The sequence below is a fragment of the Sinohyriopsis cumingii genome, chromosome 19 (genome assembly GCF_028554795.1).
Source record: "Sinohyriopsis cumingii isolate HCF-2022 chromosome 19, ASM2855479v2, whole genome shotgun sequence".
In the NCBI taxonomy this organism is placed as follows: Eukaryota; Metazoa; Mollusca; class Bivalvia; order Unionida; family Unionidae; genus Sinohyriopsis; species Sinohyriopsis cumingii.
This window is the reverse complement of record NC_142979.1, coordinates 65,208,804-65,227,451: the sequence shown is the minus strand read 5'-3', so window position 1 is coordinate 65,227,451 and position 18,648 is coordinate 65,208,804. Positions and strand designations below refer to the sequence as shown.

At 33.5% G+C, this 18,648-nt stretch overlaps 1 protein-coding gene across 5 annotated transcripts in view; it reads left to right on the top strand.

The window, feature by feature from the left end:
- LOC149775862 (unconventional myosin-Ic-like) overlaps positions 1 to 18,648 on the top strand; it is a 168,997-nt gene that overhangs the window by 54,077 nt on the left and 96,272 nt on the right. For all 5 annotated transcript variants that reach the window (XR_016416624.1, XM_089944487.1, XM_089944485.1 and 2 more), the window contains 6 exons: positions 2,992 to 3,107; positions 9,982 to 10,180; positions 13,081 to 13,161; positions 15,800 to 15,979; positions 17,146 to 17,244; positions 18,173 to 18,286. Coding sequence is in view for 4 of the 5 variants with exons in the window: in XM_089944487.1 (XP_089800613.1) it covers positions 2,992 to 3,107; positions 9,982 to 10,180; positions 13,081 to 13,161; positions 15,800 to 15,979; positions 17,146 to 17,244; positions 18,173 to 18,286 (789 nt within the window). In the remaining variant the exon portion in view is untranslated. The remainder of the gene's footprint in view (positions 1 to 2,991; positions 3,108 to 9,981; positions 10,181 to 13,080; positions 13,162 to 15,799; positions 15,980 to 17,145; positions 17,245 to 18,172; positions 18,287 to 18,648) is intronic.

The window sequence follows — 18,648 nt, the reverse complement described above, 5'->3', positions numbered from 1 at the left end:
CCCAGTCTACAACTACTGGGTTAATATAATGTGGACTACACATGATATCCAACCCAAACTACAACTACTTGGTTAATGTAATGTTGACTATACATGATATCAAACCCAAACTACAACTATTGGACTAATGTAATGTGGAGTATACATGATATCCAACCCAAACTACAACTACTGGGTTAAGGTAATGTGGACTATACATGATATCAAACCCAATCTACAACTACTGGGTTAAGGTAATGTGGACTATACATGAGATCCAACCCAAACTACATGTACTGGGTTAATGTAATGTGGACTATACATGATATCCAACCCAAACTACAACTACTGGGTTAATGTAATGTTGACTATACATGATATCAAACCCAAACTACAACTATTGGGCTAATGTAATGTGGAGTATACATGATATCCAACCCAAACTACAACTACTGGGTTAAGGTAATGTGGACTATACATGAGATCCAACCCAAACTACAACTACTGGGTTAATGTAATGTGGACTATACATGATATCCAACCCAAACTACAACTACTGGGTTAATGTAATGTTGACTATACATGAGATCCAACCCAAACTACAATTACTGGGTTAATGTAATGTGGACTATACATGATATCCAACCCAAACTACAACTACTGGGTTAATCTATTGTGGACTATACATGATGATTAGTTTATGAAGAACTTTATGTATATTTGTCAGTAACTTTTGTTTTACTATTATGTTTTACTATTATACAGTTAATAAATATAGTTTTTCTAAATAAATGCAAAAACTCTGCAGATTCTGTGGTCCATGGGGATTTACCACAACATGATGCAGTTATAATGTAACAACAGTCAGACAAGAGATGGATGTTTTCAAGGTTTATACATGGTGATAGTTTGGTACTGTTTTCAAACTGTACTGTTGTAACATTTGGAGAATGGATGTCCATCGTCTGCCCTGCATTAAAATATTTGGATTTAGGCACTGATTATTCACATTTCAGTATCTAACCTTATTAAAGATTTATATCTTTCTTGTCTCAGTTGCATTTGTCATTGTGACTCCACTCTACAACTTGGAGCTGTATAGTAACTAAGTTCTTTTGTATATCTGTTAAGAATTTGAGTTCCACAAGGTAAGAGAAGTTGTGGCCCCTGATTTTATCTCTACCCCCAAGACTGGATTTCAGCAGAAATTTACCTAATTTCTCTCCAGGCCAACCCCTATCTTATTTTACGTGTTTAGGTTTGAATAAACAGTAACACAAGAAATAGGGCAAACAACAAGCTTTGAAAAATACAATATTTTATTTCCCTGGAAAAATTCTGTGACAATGAAAAAATTTGAACTTACAGTTCAATGAAAAAATTTGAACTTACAGTTTTATAGAATCAGATCCAGAAATAATCCAAGAATAATCCACAAATCAAATTTTAGTAGTCCTAATAACAAAATGTTCTAATGATTTCAAGTTTGAGTCCCGATGAAGAATACAATATGGAAAACGATGTATGCTGTAACCTGTTGTGTTGAAGTCTACAGTTCCTTGTAGAAACAAGAAATATCACTCCAGTTTTTGGAAATCTGAATAAATATTTATAAGAGCTGTCTTTGCTCAGGAATTTTGTATGAGCACATGTATTTTCAAGGAAAAAAAGAATTAATCCTTTTGCATCCAAGTAATTTGAAATAACTGCAAACAGCACAATATACAACTTCCAGTATAACAGTCCAACTAACACTGAGAATATCTCTCCAAAACAAAGGTTATATCATATTTGAAAATGCAAAAAGGGGGTCACATGATCGTGTTCCAGAACCTCATAGAAATTATGTACTTGTTAAAGATCACATATATCCAGTGTGGCACTGATGAAAACCAATCATTTTACTCTAAGAAATAAAAAAATAAAAAAAATTGTTTACATCTTAAACATGTAGTCCCATCATGACCTCGACAACAACCAATCATTTTAAAATAAAAATAAAACTTATTTACATGGTTGCTACTAATTTTAAATGAAGGTTAGGATCTAGATCAACACCTGGTGTTTACAAAACAAACAGTCAAGGTCAAACTATTTTCTGAAAAAGGTATCATCTCTAGTGAATAAACTTACATTACTATAGCATGTAATGAAAAATAATATAAAAAAAATTAAAACTGACAAACAAACAATTAAATTGAAATTAATATATATGAAATCAGATATAATTAAATAACACCTACAGCACTCTGTTAGCTGTACTGATGCTTCTTAGACCCACTTAGCCCCACTACACCTTAAATGAACTTGCTGCAACACCATCATTGTTCATTCAGCTCTTTGAAAGGTTCTTTTAAATCAGAAGGATTACATTTTACATGTAATTTAACAATTATTTAAGATCAGTACATAAGATATTGGCCTTTTCCCATATTTTTGAAGACTTTTGTTCTGTACTTTTAAGCATAAATGTACTCGTCTGCAGTTAGATGACCAAACTGCTGATATGTTTATCACTATACCTGTTAAGATATCTGGGGAGTATACTGCTTGTACAAGTTTGCTTTTCAGCTTTCTGTCAATTTGCAGCAGTTATAATAATTAAAAATAAATTCTCATGCATTTATTGTCGTACTCTCTGCCCTCAGAGTCAACATTATAATGAGGGATAATGTATGCCAATGGCCTGTTTCCATATTGAGGCTGTCTGTTTTTAACCCTAGAGATAATTTGATCAGACTTTACCTAGGTCCAAATCTTATTATACAGTCATCAAGTTCCTAGCTCCAAGTTCAATGTTATTAGTAGGGAAAAGGCCACCAGACTTGTGTACTATGTGCTGTTTTTGTTACTTGTATATTTTTTTCCCCCACCACAAATGAAATTAAGATATGCAGCTTACTGCTGTCCATCTGTCTCATTGGCTTAGTCTTGCAATTAGCAGTTAGATAACTTTTTAGGCACTATGGTGTGGCAGTCATGTTCTATGATCTCATTTATATTTTATTTCAGACATACATAGGTTCTGTTCTGGTCTCTGTCAACCCCTACCATGAGCTGGATATCTACAATGGAAAATTTATCAACACGTACAGAAATGTCAACTTCTATGAGCTGCCACCCCATGTGTTAGTATTGCATGATACTTTATTGTTATGTAAAATTATCACCCATTTCATTGCTGCATTTCCAATCAAGCACCAGAAAAAAAAGCTTTTCCATGAATGCCTTAGAATTTTGATGCCATCATCAATTTCTACATGGATGGGCATATAGTGATATTCATATAATTTCATCCATTTATACATGCTGCAGTGCATCACATGATTTTCTTTCAAGTCAAACATTTCAGAAAGTGTAAATATATTTGAATATATCTGAATCTCGGTTAGGAAAGGAGGGATGAGGGAGGGCTTGAGACGTGTACCAGGAAGACCCAGGTTAAATTTTATTGTCACCCTCAGTCATCAAAACTTAAAGGAGACCAGAAATAAAACATTTTCTTTTATGTATGTAATTCTCTACAAATTTTTGTTTGACTGTAATGTTTATAAATTAAATATCGTATTTGGGTAGTGATTACATTGCACGGAAGATGCCATGATTCCGTAAATTATATCTGTTGAATTGTGTGTTAACAGTGTGTTTAAGACCTGACAGCAGAAAAGTACAACACCAAGAAGGTGCTTATATTTCATATTTTTGGAATTTTAAAAAAGCAATGTAATTTTAAAATAAATACTTATACACTGTGTAATGTGCAAAAATGTGATAAGGATTAAGTGACTGTGCCCAATGTAAAAATTAAAAATTTACCACAATACAATAAATTCATTTGGCAGGTCTGGTAGCCTACTGCCGAGCTCTGTAGCATCAAGGTCATGTATGATAGACTAAATGGGTGGTATTATAGAAAGGTAGATAGATAGATGTAGCTCTACAATGATACCAAATAATCTGGAAGTTCTAGTTGCACTACAAAATACAAAGGGAAAAACCTCATTCTTTGGACCCAATTTTGTTTCCACCCCAAATTCGCCCGTGGTCTGAATCTGATTTTCTGACTTTTTGGTATCATATCTTAGGCAGGCTGGTATACTACAGACAGACAGATGAACCTTTGCAAAAAGTAGGATAAGATGGGCATTTGGAATAAAGAGTGTTCTCGATATGAAAATGATGGGTCCGTTAAGCACACAAAAAAAAGAATAAAACAACACTCCAACTTTTACCCTTTTGCTCATGCGTGAGCGAAATAGCCAATGAAAAATGATGTTTCTAACAGAACTAGGCATTAGGTTATTGGAAAATCACCTGGAAGTTGATGTATTAGGATGTATTTAGAAATAGGTTTCAAAATGTGTTTCCTATTTGAATTTCAGGCGAAAACAACAAAAACCTCCAGGGGTTAATGTGTTAAGAAGGATGAGGTACAATCATATTATATGTGAATGACATATTTATTATGTACACACACACACACACACACACACACACACACACACACACACACACACACACACACACACACACACACACACACACACACACACACACACACACACACACACACACACACACACACACACACACACACACACACACACACACACACACACACACACACACACACACACACACACACACACACACACACACACACACACACACACACACACACACACACACACACACACACACACACACACACACACACACACACACACACACACACACACACACACACACACACACACACACACACACACACACACACACACACACACACACACACACACACACACACACACACACACACACACACACACACACACACACACACACACACACACACACACACACACACACACACACACACACACACACACACACACACACACACACACACACACACACACACACACACACACACACACACACACACACACACACACACACACACACACACACACACACACACACACACACACACACACACACACACACACACACACACACACACACACACACACACACACACACACACACACACACACACACACGAGTCTGATATCTTGAAAATATACATCAAAAGCTGAGAGATAATACTGAATCCTAGGCAAAGAGACTAAAATGGGAACTGACTTGTGTGTGAAACAGTATCCATTACCGGGGAGGTGTAATAGGCATTGAGAATGGTTTTCATCGGTCGTAACTTAAGCATTAGTTTTTCACACAAAAAAAATCCACAAATAAATTTGCAAAGCAGAAATCATAAATAATTAATTTAAACATTAAGAAGATTCCTTCCTAGGATTCAATTACAGTATTTTACATGCAGGCTACAGTTAGTGCATTGAAAAATCTAATAGGTTTGACATGTCTGGTATAAATAGTTTAGATTATGAGTTATATAACTATAAGCAATTATAAGAATCAATAACTTTTCTCATAGAAACTGTTTCCATGAGGTTTATTTAAAAGGTACTGCAGAGAAACAATACTGAGATCAGCAGTTTCTTTTTATGACATATGGTACACACAGTGCATTACTTCTGGTTCATTTTTATAAATACAGTAATTTATAATATCCTGTAACATTTGGTTTGGATTTGATAACTAAGTAATCAGGCATTATGTAAAGTAACTGCCATCTTAATAAGAAAGAGAAGTTTACTTGCTTATAAACCAAACTATAAACTGCACAAACCAAGATCTGCCATGACATAATGTGCCAGCAAATCTTGGTCTATTTACTTTGTTATGAGTAATAAGTAGAACAAATAGAACAGACCCTGATCTGCCAGTGCATAATATCATGTCAGTGATGTTTGCAGTTGGATTCAACTTACAAGCAAGGACGTATGGTAACACTTGCCATAGAAATTGATTTACAAAATATGGTGTAGGAATTTTTGTGCATTTTACATTTGTAATCTAGCTAAAGTAATTGGTGATTTTCCTCCCAGACAGTAACATATCCTACCATGACAATGGAAGAGCATGGGGTGTTACCCTCAACCAGCCATCCAACCATCTGTCCATTACATTTTGGCCAGGTTTTGTGTATATCTCAGTATTCAGGCACTGTAGTGGCCCATCCACTATTTTTCTTGAACATATTTTTTTAAAATATACATTTATTATATTGATCAGGAATTAAATAACTATTAGTCTTTGTATTACCATAATTAAAAAAAATAATTATACATAATTTATCAAATAAGAGGTTAGAAAGCAAAAAGTAAATTAGGAATTCAGTGATTACAAGTGATTGTACTTTAATTGATTACAGTAAAAATTATCCTGTAATTACCACAACTTACTAATTATGTAATTATTTGGGTCTCTTCAATCCTGGACAGTTATCGCAAATTGTGCTAAATTGACTAAATGTGCAAAACATTATGCATGACATTTTCAAACCAGTCCTTAATTTCTTCAAAAAAAATACCTCCAATATTTAGAAAATATGACATTTTTTGTAAATGGATGGTCATGTACCCCATGAATTTTCATTTCTTGAAATGCCAATGATTTTTATTATATGCAGGGTTCCGTCGCTACCGGGAAATCGGGGGAAAAGTTGGGAGAAATGATAAATTTTTATTATATGATACTTATTTTAATTTTCAATATTTGCTGACTTAGAACTGCCCTTGAGTTGTTAAGATTTTTGTCCAGATTTTTAAAAAAATCATAACTTATTGTTATTTCTATTATTATTATTATCATTGTTGTTGTTGATGTTGTTATTATTATTGTTGTTGTTTTCCACCTTTTTTTAATAAAGCAGGAGGCACTGTATGCTTGTTTCCTTCTATCCGCATATCACACTTTCAGTTCTGCACTATACATCTGTAGCCATTTTGAGAATAAGGGAAGAAACTTGCTGAAGTCATACATCATTAGAAAGTATGTTGTGTAGCTCTTTGGTTATTCTATCTTAGTACTTTTTTGTTCCACTTTTATTTCTGTTCTGTAACTTTCATTCCTTCTGAGATTAAGGAATTAACCTGAGATTAAGGAATTAAACTTAGTGTTATTATACCTCATTATCAGAAGGTGTGTCATGAACCACATTTTGGTTACTATATTTAAGGTTAAGTCACAGCACAACTTTTAATTTTGCCTCAGTTTAATTTCTGCTCAATAACTTTCAAGCCATTGGAGATTATAGATTATTGGATGATTTGTTTGGTGCTTTGTGTCACAGTATCACATGTAGGTTATTTAGTGCCAAGGCAGTTGGAGTAATGTGCCTTGTCCAAGGACACACCACGGTAGCTGACCCAGGCTGATCTGATGGTAGAATTTATGGCTGCACCCTTTTGGTCATGAGTCCACCATGCTAACAACTGATCAACTGTGACACCCTGGATTAAGGGAAGAAGATTAATATAATAAATTATTATTAGAATTTTTTTGTGAACCATATTGGGCGTCTTGTTTTCAAGGTCAAGGTCATTGCTTAATATTTTGTTTTTCCTCACAAATTGAATTTCACTATATCTAGAAGCTGTTTAAGATCAAGAGATTAAGCTTTGTATACATACACATTATCATTATAATATGTTTCATTTGCCAAAATTTAAGTCCTGTTTTTGAGTTCAAGGTCATATTTCACTATTTTAAGTATTCCATCACACTTTTCACTCTGGTGTATAATTTTATAACTATTTGATTTTTAGGGGATGAACTTTTGTATATTTACACATCATCACTAGAAGGTGTGTTGTGTATGACATAGTTGGTCAAGTCAGCTGACCATGATTGGTTTTGTCTTAACTCCACTGCCCATGACTGGTCAGTCTTAACTCAACTGCCTATGATTGGTCAGTCTTTAATCCTTTAAACCAATTTGAATACCTCAATAATAAATGGTATTTTGCCCCACAAAATCCTCTTTAGGTTTTAGAACAGTTATGCCCCTGATTTTAAATGCTTAATGTCATAGAACAATATGGGTATTGCCACCTAGCAAATTCCCTTCCACCCTATAGCTATTTTCAGGTTGTAAAATATTTAAAATGTTTAAAAGCCTTCGATTCTTTTTGTAAAGCTGAAGACAGATTCTGTCCAACGATTATAATCAAATGTAGTGCAGCCATCAGCTTAAATTGTATGTTGATGTAAAAATGCATCAAGTAAACCCTCCCTCTTCATGTTTCTTTATTGATCTCTTAAGATCTTTAATCAGCGTTGTAGCTTTTACAAGTTCTTTAATGACAATATGATGGGTATGTGAATATAATGGGTATATGATTATGATGGGTATGTGAATATGATCGGTTTCTGAATATGATGGATGTGTGAATATGGTGGGAGTGTGAATATGGGAAGCTGTGAATATGATGGGTGTGTGAATATGGGAAGCTGTGAATATGATGGATATGTGAATATGATGGATATGTGAACATGTCGGCTATGTGAATATGATTGGTATGTGAATATGATGGGTATGCGAATATGATGGGTATGATAATATGTGAAGTTTGTGAATATGATTGGTATGTGAATACGTTGGGTATGTGAATATGATGGCTATGTGAATATAATGGGTATGATAATATAAGAAGTTTGTGAATATGATTGGTATGTGAATACGTTGGGTATGTGAATATGATGGCTATGTGAATATAATGGGTATGATAATATAAGAAGTTTGTGAATATGATAGGCATGTGAATATGATGGGTATGTGAATATGATGGATATGTGAATATAATGGGCATGCAAATACAATGGCTATGTGAATATGACAGATATGTGAATAATGGCTATGTAGCTATGATAGGTATGTAAATATAATGGCTATTTGAATATGATGGCTATGTGTATATGATGGGTATGTGAATATGATGGCTATGTGAATATGATGGGCATGTGAATATGATGGTTATGTCAATATGACAGGTATGTGAATATTATGGGTAGATGGATGCGATGGATATGTGAATATGATGGGCATGCAAATACGATGGCTATATAAATATGACAGATATGTGAATGGTGGCTATGTGACTATGACAGATAAATGAATGTTAGGTATGTAAATATAACTGCTATGTGAACATGATGAATATGTGAATATGATGGGTGTGTGAATATGATGGCTATGTGCTTCATATAATTGTAAATATTAGATGAGCATTCATGACTTTTTATATGAATTACACCATGTTTTATGATCACTTGGATCAATCAAAAATTAAAACTAATGGACACTTTTTTACTGCCTTATCGTAAGACCGCCTTATAATGAAGTCATCGATACACAGAGTATGCCCTTATTAGAATGCTGTCCTTGAGAGCCAGAGAGTACACTGCCTTATGGTGAGACTGCCTTATAATTAAATACACAATATCAAAAGTATGCCCTATTTAAAATGGCTGCCTTGTGGTGAGACCACTTTGTAATGAAGTACATGATAATTATAACATTACTCCCTCTTGGTATGGTGCCATGAGTGGCTGAGCGGTCTAAAGCGCTCACCATTACGGCTCACTGCCATCTCACCTCTATCTACATGGGTTCAAGTCTCGGGTTCAGCCAATGTGGGTACGTGAGAAAGCTTGCCAGTAGCTTCTCGTTAGTCGGTGGTTCTTTCTGGGGTTTTCCTGGGTTCTTCCTCCACCATTAATACTGGCAGCAATGTTTAGCCTATCTTGTGCTGAAAAATGGTGTTAAACCCAACAACAACAACCCTCATTGGGAGCCAAATAGGATACCACCTTTATACTGTGACTGCCATGTGTGAACTATGTGTGTAATTTTACCACCACTTAATGAATGCCATCCATACAATTCTCACCTTAAAATAGGAACCACGTTAACATGATGTGTCTTCTATTGAGTGAGAGTTATAATTTAAAACCTTTGTTTGGTCTGAATTTTATCTGTTTGGCTTAGAAGTTCCAGTTGGCCAGTGTCATCATAATTTACTGAATTTTCAAGCTAGAATTCAGTTATTTTTAAGATTTCCAATTCCCATCTTTCAGGTTTGCTATTGCAGACGCATCTTACCGATCAATGCGAGGAGAAAACAGGGACCAGTGTATTTTGATATCTGGTGAGTCCGGTGCTGGGAAGACAGAGGCATCCAAAAAGATCTTGCAGTACATTGCTGCCACCAGCACACATTCCAAAAATGTGGAGGTCATCAGGGACAGACTTCTTCAGTCAAATCCATTGTTAGAGGTTTGTAGAAGAGAAGTGTTGGTATATGATTCACTTTTCAAGATTGATCATTAATTCCCTCTGACTAGTGAATGTTCAATGAAATATTAATTTAACTTTTTCTGTGCAGTGTTGAAAACTTCATAGATGATAATTGGTCCATTTTCTTATGAAATCAAGTAAAAAGTAAAGAGGCTAATTTGAAAATGGTTTTTTTTGAGACTTTTTTAAACCCTGTTTCTCAAATGCAGTGAAACTTTTAATAAAGTAGTAAGCAAGCTTTATCATTACTTTAAGAAAAATCCCTGCCATATTGCATGAAAAATAGATTCCAGCCAAAATTGGTCATAGAAATTGTAATTGATTGATATTAAATTGAATATGGATGCTTGATGAATGTTTAAATGCAACAGAAGGAGAAGACTATAGTATCACACACACACACACATATATATATATATATATATATATATATATATATATATATATATATATATATATATATATACACACACACACACATATATACATGATGATTTTTGCCAGTCATGACCATATGAATTGTTGAAACCTCCATTTTCAGATTACCCTAATCAGACATCAGTGATGAATTATTTTAATTCCTTATTGAGTCATCTAACAACAACACTAATCCAAAGCAAAGCAACAAATAATCAATAAAAACCCCTATAAAAACAACTTGCACTGCAGTGATACCTATACACTCTTCAGTATCTCCCAATTGAACTGTAATATGCAACATAAAGGTGATGGCTGTTACCGGTACTGTCCTCCTGTGTCATGGTAGGGATCTTTCTCTTTCTAAATTCTGAATCAAAGTTTGTGTATTTCTTTTTTCAAGGTTTTACCCTTTTTGGGGAAATTGGGAGTAACAAATGCATATCATTTTTTAATTTGTTTTTACAAATTTCATTTTCTGACCATGTTTCTTATTGACCTCTTTGGACAAATTGGCGAGTTAGACAGTTAGGTATCTTAGATATACAGAAGTGTTTGACACATTTGATGCATTTTTGCAGTAAATCCAAAGCCAATACTTGATTCATGTTATGGGCCCTACTTACCCAAATTTCACCATTTCTAGTGTTGCTGTAGTAAAACAAATCAAACATATAAATAAAAGTCACATAGTGTTTATAGAAAAATGAAGGAAAAAAACCCCATAAACTTCTCAAAATATTCATTCTGAAAAAGACTAGTGAAAATCTGTAAATGTTGCAGCAGTTTGAAGAAAACCAGATTCACTATGCAGAGAGCACATGTCAATGTGGTAGTCACATGACACCAACAAACACATCGCTGACATGTGCTCTGTACTTCTTGAAAATGATTTTCTCCACCCTTCTGTGATACCAACATGTTTCTGGTCATTGTTTTCAGAATAAATATGTTGAGAATTAAGAGTGCATTATATTTATTTGCAAACATTAAGTGACTTCTACATAATATGTCCAAATTCTATGTACAACAACTTTGGAAATTTGTTTATTGTCGATATCACATGACCATATGACCTCTGATGTCATTAACATGTAGGTTGTGAGATTTGTATAGTCATGTGAGTTGGAATGCAAATGGCCAGATCCAGGTCAGATTTCAGCAACGATGTACTTTCATCTATCAGCTGATTAAAGACGATGAATGCGCTATGTTCATGAGTTTTTAGAAAGTAAATCATATTCCTATCGATTTCATGCAGGTATATCTCGATCAAAGGTTGTTCAAGTTTGCTGGGCCGACTAGTATGTGGCTATCCCATGCCGACACCAAATGGTGCCGGTGAGTTCCAACTTGTCGATAGGGAATTGACTCTGACCCTACACTCCAACATAAATGTCCAGATATAAAAAAATGGGGTGACAAGGGTCAGAGGAAACTCAGACTACCAATGCCTCTGCAGTTCATCAACCCATTTATTTGCAAGTCTGATAAATGTTAACAGAAAATAAGGCATTGATGCTCATCTGTGACAATTTTTATTTGGATAACAGATGAGCAAGAGAATTTTCAGTTCGCCATCATGATGAAAATATTTGCAGTGTTTATGTCATTTGTATATTTTCTGTGGCAAATTATGATTTCTAAGGCAGATTATGATTTCTTTTCACAACAGATGAACATCATAGTTTTATTCCTATCACGCAGTTCTGTCAGGGATAGCCTTTTAAATTGCAATTTCTGTCAGCATTTTTGGCATATCATGAAAGGACTATGTATAGACTATATCATATCATTATAGGACTATTTATAGACTGGTGTATCACGAAAGGACTATTTATAGACTGGCATATCATGAAAGAACTATTTATAGACTGGCATATCATGAAAGGACTATTTATAGACTATATCATATCATGAAAGGACTATTTATGGACTGGCATATCATGAAAGGACTATTTATAGACTGGCATATCACGAAAGGACTATTTATAGACTATATCATGAAAGGACTATTTATAGACTGGCTTATCAGGAAAGGACTATTTATAGACTGGCATTATCATGAAAGGACTTTATAGACTGGCATATCATGAAAGGACTATTTATAGACTATATCATGAAAGGACTATGTATGGACTATATCATATCATGAAAGGACTATTTATAGACAATGGTCTATTAGTTAAGTCTTTGATGTATATATATGTATGTATGTATGTTTGTATGTATGTATGTCTGTGTGTGTGTATGTATGTATGTATGTATGTATGTATGTATGCATTGTCAAAGGTAGTATTACACATGTGAAAACAGTATAATACATGTGCCTCATGTTTATTCTGCTTAAATCATGTTTTTCAATACATTTGCTTAAGTACTTTATATTTAAAATAGATATCTTTATTTTGTCTTGAAAATTACTTTCTACTTGAAAGCAGTTTTAATTTCCTTTCATGCAGGCATTTGGAAATGCTAAGACAAATCGAAATGACAATTCCAGTCGATTTGGAAAGTACATGGATATCCAGTTTGATTACAAGGTATGATGGTTTATTAATCATATACTTGTAATGGTACTTGGGTAGCTGTTTTAGCTTATTTCAAATAGGGATTATTTTTAGAACTATTCAGTGGAATTATTCAAAAGTTTGCAAAAGACATTGACACCTTTTGAAAGCCTAAATAGTTTATCTTCTTTCATAATTATTTTTGTGCATCTCATGGAAGAAAAACAGGAACTTTGATATTTGTCAAGTCTGTGTTTAGCATATATATATATATATATATATATATATATATATATATATATATATATATATATATATATACGTTTTCATTTATGAAATTTTACTCTTCAGATGTTTTATAAAGAATGATAACAATCACAACTGCAACAGCATTTATAAATATTATAAAAACAAAAATAGATTGCAATAGCAACCCAAGGAATTTTGCATGCCCCCCCCCCCATCACTTTCATTCATTCATGACAAGTTGTTGTTGTTGTTTTAGGGTTTAACACCATTTTTCAGCACACGATAGGCTATACATGGCGGCCAGTATTAATGGTGGAGGAAGAACCCGGGAAAACCCCGGAAAGAACCACCGACCCACGAGAAGCTACTGGCAAGCTTTCTCACATACCCACATAGGCTGAATCCGAGACTCGAACTCACGCAGACAGAGGTGAGATGGCAGTGATCTGTAACGGAGAGCGCTTTAGACCACTCGGCCACTCGGGGGCCCCCTTCATGACGAGTAAATTGAAACCAAAATTTAGCAATATGGAAGACATACCATCCAATCCAACAATTTCAGTTAGTGGAAAGGAAATCTTCCATATAATATTGAAACCTGTCTTTTGTTTCTTATAAGGTTTGTCTTCCTTTTCATTGGGGAAATCATACTATTGGAATTGGAATCGGCCAACTCAGCAGCAGATCTTAGCCAGGTCATCATGGGGCTGTGGTATTCACACACCTTCCTGTTTGTTTGTACCCCTCTAACCCTTCTACCAATTTTAGTAACAAGGATGTAAAAAATGACAAAAACTTGGTCATTTCATTTAATCCATATTGCTACATATTGGTATGATTTGGTCATGGGGTCCATAATGGTACCATTATATCTGGAGTCACATTATGAAAAGGTGCATTATAATGGAGGAGAGCTGCATACATGTATGTTACCCAGTAAATAAAAGTCACCTATTTTCAAAGTTACTATTATAATGCAAAATCTAAAAACATAATATTGAATGCTACTGGTGACTTAATGAACAAATATTTTGAAAACATCTACTGTTAACTGCCTTTTAAAGTTTGAAATAAACATGTTCTGAAAAATAAAATTTTATTTATATATTTGAGATCTGGTGAAAACACTCCTATCCTTATCTAAGAAAATTTTTGTGAAACATAGGGTTATGAACAAATTTAATTTGTACAAGATGGATAAACCAATCAGCAGCAGTGCGGGAAAAAACCTAAATGAAGAAACTAAATCAATCTTACACATTAAAAATTAAAATAATACTTAAAGACATTTATTATTATTAATTTTTATTATTACTATTTTTTATGCATTGGGTTTGGTTGGTCATTTCTCCCAAAGACTGCTGTTATATATGTATATTTAATTTAATTGTTGGTTTGTTAGTGATATTTTTTAATTTTATTACATGCTATTGTAATGTACCACTGTATGTTGGACTTGACCTTGTCCAAAACTGAGTTCATTTCTGCTTGACCTGATTGAAATTTTTTTTATTTCATTTTATTTAAGCAACTAATACATAACTAAATTATTCTCTCTGTGTATGGGCTTAATATCAGGCTCTTTATTAATAGAAGAAGAAAATGTTTATTTCAGTCAGGGTTTTGGAATTTCCTAAGTGAATTTTACAGGTTATGATTTTGATTTTGTAAACATCAGGATCATTCTAGAAGGTTATTTTCCATTAGGTAATTTTTTAAAATAGAAAATGCTAATTGTGGCCTAGGTCAAGTAGAGAACTATATAATCTTATAATTGTGAGGACTTGGTTATTCATGCTCATCTAATACCTTCAAGTTGTATTATGTTGTGACCAGTTGGGCTGAATTTTATTTTCTTCAAATTATTGAATTAAAGTGATTATTTTCTCTTGAAATACAAAAGCACTCTGATAAAATTCTTGGATAAAGACATTCACTGGAATTTATACTGAATTCAAACCTGGAACTACATTACTGTGATTCAGCAAACGACTTGACACATCAACACTCAATAAGCTATAACAGACAAGTCATTGCCTTCAGTTTTTGGATTTCTTTGAGACTTGTACTGAATTTTATTCAGCACTTTAAATTACTAGGACTCGTGTCTGTAATTCTTGGATTATTGTGGGATTTAATTCACAATACCATAAGTTCTTTTTTCTCATTTTCACTTTGTATTCTAGGGAAATAATTTGTTACATTTTACAAAGCTTGTTGTCTTTCACTCTTTTGTGTTATTTATTTTAAGAGCATAGACTTGTAACAATGCAAAATGTTTCTTTGTTAGGACCTAGCAACTTTCTCTGAAAGCAAATCTGGCCTGACTCCTGCTATAAGATTATTGATGTTTCAGCAACATTTAAGCACTAATGCTTAGAATATTTAAAACCAATGTTTGTCCTTTTTTCTTTCCATAAAGGGAGCACCAATTGGAGGCCATATTATAAACTACCTTCTGGAGAAATCACGAGTCGTGCATCAAGCAGAGGGAGAGAGAAATTTTCATGTATTCTATCAGCTCCTGGAAGGTGCCACTCCAGTGCTGTTAAGTCAATTGAAATTAGAGAATTCTTCTGAAAAGTACTATTACCTGAACCAGGTGAGGCTGACTTCAGAAGTGTGTCACTCTCTCCTTTGTTTCAAACTTAAAAAATGTGTAAAAAAATAAATACTTTTCAGCTTCACAACTTAGGATAGCATCGTTTATACTTCGTAACAAAATTTTATTGTTACACATATTTTGCATCCTTTTTAATAAATAATGAACTAAATTAACCAAATAAATAATTAAGCAATAATTAAATAATTGATCATTTACTTTCAAATGGTACAAAATGTGTTCTTTCAGAGTTAATAACACATTACTGTGACCTTGAATGACCTTGAATATCAATATTAAGTTGAACAACTTTAAAATATTATCAGCAGTCTTGTATATAATTAATTTAACACCTAAATGATGATTTTAAAAAATATTGATATGTTTAAGAGGGGTAATGTTAATATCCCGTATAGGAGGAACAGCTGCCAAAATTTTATTTTAATGTTAGACCCTGCAACAGGTTTCACACTATGATTAATTGTTTTTGGTGGCTTAGTGTTGAGCATGCCAGACGTGAAATCAGAAGGATCTGGGTTGGAATCCTGTTCATATAAGATTCCAGTTGCCTCAGCATGATATAAATTTTCATGTGTTGATGTGACATCCAGAAACCATCCAGATAATATTTTTAATAATAACACTTTACTCCATGGTATTAGATAACAAATCAGTGAAAATTTTCTATGAAGCATTTCATTTGCACATGTGATATAGAGGATAGCACATCTGTGCTCAGTCCAGATTGTATTTATGTGTTGAGTAATTTCTCTTGTTTTTTAAACCTTGGCAAGTAAGAAATTGAAATTATTCAGTGACTTTCATGAAGTTCGTTTAACAAATGTATGAATCTACCACATTACAAAAATACTTTGATTTTATGAAAGGTAAAAAATAGCATTGTGAAACAATTTTAAATTACATTTTAGTGCCTTTGTCTTAGAGAGTATCTTGAGGCTTTATTGAAAATGTATAATATGGGAACATTGATATGGGTTTAAAACCTTAATAAGAGTGTAGTCTTGTGATAACAAGTTTTTATATTGTTTTATATTTGTTGTTTTTGTATTGATCTGACATTAAATTTACATTGCAAATGAAGGGCTATCCTTAAATGAAAACTTGTTTTGTATGATAATAAAAATATGGTCTTAGTTTTGTCATAGGGCCACAGCAACAGTCTGACTAGTGTAGATGATAGAGCTAACTGGAGGGCTGTTCAGCATGCTTTAGATGTGTGCAGCTTCTCAAACCAGGAACAAAAGGTAATATTTTTTAATTGGGCTGCATACTTCGACAGATTTCCTGTGGTCAGTAATCTGCATCTTTATGTCCATCCATCCATCCATTGGTCAGTTTTTCTTGTAACCTAAATTCTTTCAACATTGATTGAGAGAGGTCAATTATATTTGGTGTGATGTGTCTTAACCTGGAGTAGAAGACAACAATGGTTTTGGAACCTCAACTTTTAATGGTGTGGTTGGGGTGCAGGGCTGGAAACATTAACTTGTTGTTTGGTTATATTTTTTAGCAGTTTTGATTACATTTGAGTACATGACATCAAAAGTTTCAGACCCTGAATGCCGGCCCTGAGGAGAGGTGAAAGGTGATGTGTGGAGGTCAAAAGTCAGTTTCGTAATAATAGAAAGTGCTGAAATTTGCATTTATTTTCATCACTAGTATGATCACTAAATTGTTCATTCTGATTATTTTCAAAATTGTAAACTTACTATTTAATCATCTATTTTAACTCTTGTATCAAATTTTGCTTTACCAGTGACAATCCAAACAAAATCAATGTTCCTTACAGAGACTAATTGCTTTCAGTAATTAGAATATTTCCAACAACTTAGCATCACATTGTTTGCTGAAGATTTGATGAGTGAAACCATTTTATTTCTGGTGATGGTGTCCTTCCATTATATTTACATCACTTGTATCAGATTCGAGTGAGGAAACAAGAGCAGTCTGAAATAATTTCCTGATTTCTACGAAAAATGTAAATATTACACAATTCTTGTAAACACGACCCCATTTAGTCCTTAATGGATATAAAACTACCATCATGGTAAAATCATTCAAATTTAATACAGTGTAATGTTTAATAATAGTGGGCACTACACCTTATTTATTTGGACAGACTTAGATTATGTGTAAAAGTTCTCATATTAAAAGCCTTTGTTACTATTTTAGGACCTGTTTGCAATTGTTGCTGCAGTATTGCATCTTGGGAATGTTAAATTTAGCGGAGAAGATGGAGGACCAGCCACCATCACTAACAGTGAACCAGTCATCTTCATTTCACAGGTAAGTACTTGGCTTAAGGTCTTTAGTCAAAACTAGATTTTAAATTAACATGGTGCTATTTTTGTATTTTTTTCTTATGTGGACCTACCATACAAAAGTCAGTTATGGTCCCCCAACCCCTACCCTGCAAAAAAAGCAACAAATCAGATATGATACCTTAATTCACGTACATGTAATTATTGAATTATTTTGGGTGCATAAGCACTTTCATATGACAATTAAATAATGTATGCAAGTAAATGCAGTTATTATAATTTTACAATATCTTTTATCCATATGCTTCCACACACATTCATAGAGTTTTTTAATATCTTTTTCATTATGTTACATAATTATTTATTATATGACATATTTGTATGTGC